Genomic DNA, 2,401 nt, shown 5'->3' on the forward strand with positions numbered 1-2,401 from the left:
ATAGCCAAATAATAATAAACAAAAGACTTTTGTTATTTATCTGTTGACAGATTTTTTGGTGCTAAACCTATCAAATTTTTATACGTTTGATTGTGCTTTAGGATTTGTGCTACAACTGTCGTTACTGGGTCGCATTCTAAAAAATCTGACAGATTTGAACACATAAAAGCTATGGACAGATAACTAGACACTCCCTAAACAAAATAAGCAATCTAGTATTCTGCTAAAATGCTAGCTGTTCAGATGATTAATTAATTAATTGGTTATTAGGCAAGAATCAATACGTACTAGCTAGTATTATGGATAGAAAAATCATCTATAAACGTGACCGCTAAATTAAAAATGTTTGTGAGTGCAGGCTCCGAGCTATAAATACACACCCTCCGTACACGCTCTGCTGTCACACAACAACAACACAGAGCGATCGATCGAGGGGATCAGATCGATGGGGCTCTCGATGATATTGCTGGCCTGTATATACGCAGTAGCACTGTTTGTGATCTCCATTCACGTCGTCCTCAATAAGCGCAGGCGGGATGCATCGTCATCTCTTCCGCCGCTTCCCCCTGGCCCCTGGGGACTCCCCCTCATAGGGAACACCTTCTACTTCATCGGGGTGCTCCGGCACAGCGCGCACCGCGTGCTTGCGCGCCTCAACCAAACCTACGGGCCGATCGCGTCCTTCCGAGTAGGCATGAGCACGTCCCCCTTCGTGGTGTTGTCATCGCCCGCTGCGGCCCGGGAAGCCCTAGCCGGGAACGACCTGGCCGTCAGCGCCCGGTGGGTGCCGGACGGCGCGCGCGCCATGGCCCACAACGAGGGCTCCGTGTTGTTCCTGCCGAGCTCCAACCCGCTGTGGAAGCAGCATCGTGTCTCCATCAGCGCTCACTTCTCCGGGCGGAGCATCGAGATGACCCGGCAGATCCGGGACCGCCATGCCCGGCGGCTCGCGGAGGCCGTGAGGGCGGCGGCGTGTCGACGTTCTGGTGGCCAGCCCGTAGCGGTCGGGGAGGCCGTGTTTGGCGCCTTGGTGAACGTCGTCTCCAACATCATTTTCTCCAGGGACCTGGTGGACGTCGTGGAGCTGATGAGCGGCCAGCCCCAGCAGCAGCTGCTATATTATAAGGGCAACATGATCGCCATCTTCGAGGCGTTGGCCACACCCAACATCTCCGACATTTTCCCGTTCCTTGCACGGCTTGACCCCTTTGGCTTGCGTCGCCGCGTCTCCAGAAATTTAGCAGAGTTCTATAAGATGTTTGACGAAAACGTCGTACAGAGCCGGCTAGCTAGCGGTGGCGGTGCAAACCACGGCGACTTGCTGGACCTAGTCCTTGCGCGCCACGCCAAGTCGCAGATCACGCGCGCAGAGATCTCCAAGCTCTTCACGGTAATGCATGCATGCAATTTTGATTTACACGTACACTCTAGATATTATATACTAATTGTTATATGTTGTTACACTCATCATCATCATCATCAGGAACTCTTTGTGGCCGGGACTGACACAAGCATGAACACCGTGGAATGGGCCATGGCGAGGCTGCTTCGCAACCCGGACAAGCTAGCGAAGCTGCGCGCCGAGCTCGCAGCGAGTGTAGGCTCCAAGGAGTTCGTGGAAGAGAGCGACCTCGTCGGCAAGCTCCCCTACCTCCACGCCGTGGTGAAGGAGATCCTGCGGCTGCACCCTCCCTTGGCCTTGTTGCCCCGGGAGGTGGCTGCAGAGGAAGGCGTGTCACTGGGGGGATTCGGCATGCCTAAAGGCACGCGCATGCTGGTGAACCTGTGGGCTGTCGGGAGGGACCCGACCGCGTGGCCCGAGGCAGAGGAGTTCGTGCCCGAGAGGTTCTTGGGCGACGACAACAAGACGCCGGTCGTCAACTTCAGGGACCCGAACTTCACCTACATACCGTTCGGTGCAGGGCGTAAAGTGTGCCCCGGAATGGACATGGCCGCACGGCTTGTCCCGCTGCTGCTGGCTTCGCTCCTGCACAAGGTTGAATGGAAGCTCCCCGACGGCATGGCGCCCGAGGACGTCGACCTCAGGGAGCACGGTACCGCGGTGCTGAGGCCCGCTACTCCCCTCCGTGCCATCCCAGTGATGTCCACTGTGTGAACTCGTCATCGATATCGGCTTGCATTGGCTTGAAGGAATACATAGCACATCGTGTGGCGTGTCCTGTAGCTCACGTGTCGTCGCCATATATGGACTTTGGGCTTCAAAGCCCATGTATGCATGTTTATTTCCATTGTATAGTAAGGGCATTTCGATGTGACAGTTGTTTCGTAATTCACCCTCTAAATCCTCGTGTGATATATGAAGAGTCGTTTAAATAAAAATTGTTCACTGTGTTTTTCATTCTCCAACAGTTTCTCTATATCTTGTGCGTACTCTAGAGAA

The 2,401-nt window shown here is 54.1% G+C and overlaps 1 protein-coding gene across 1 annotated transcript; it reads left to right on the forward strand.

Annotated features, from left to right (window-relative positions):
• The first annotated feature begins 445 nt into the window (after nt 1–445).
• LOC136470326 (cytochrome P450 76M5-like) lies at nt 446–2,145 on the forward strand. The gene is made up of 2 exons (XM_066468213.1): nt 446–1,390; nt 1,484–2,145. Exons 1-2 carry the CDS (start codon nt 446–448, stop codon nt 2,114–2,116), a joined length of 1,578 nt encoding a protein of 525 aa, XP_066324310.1. The 3' UTR covers nt 2,117–2,145.
• Nucleotides 2,146–2,401: the final 256 nt, after the last annotated feature.

Source organism: Miscanthus floridulus, chromosome 1, assembly GCF_019320115.1.
Source record: "Miscanthus floridulus cultivar M001 chromosome 1, ASM1932011v1, whole genome shotgun sequence".
NCBI classification, from domain to species: domain Eukaryota; kingdom Viridiplantae; phylum Streptophyta; class Magnoliopsida; order Poales; family Poaceae; genus Miscanthus; species Miscanthus floridulus.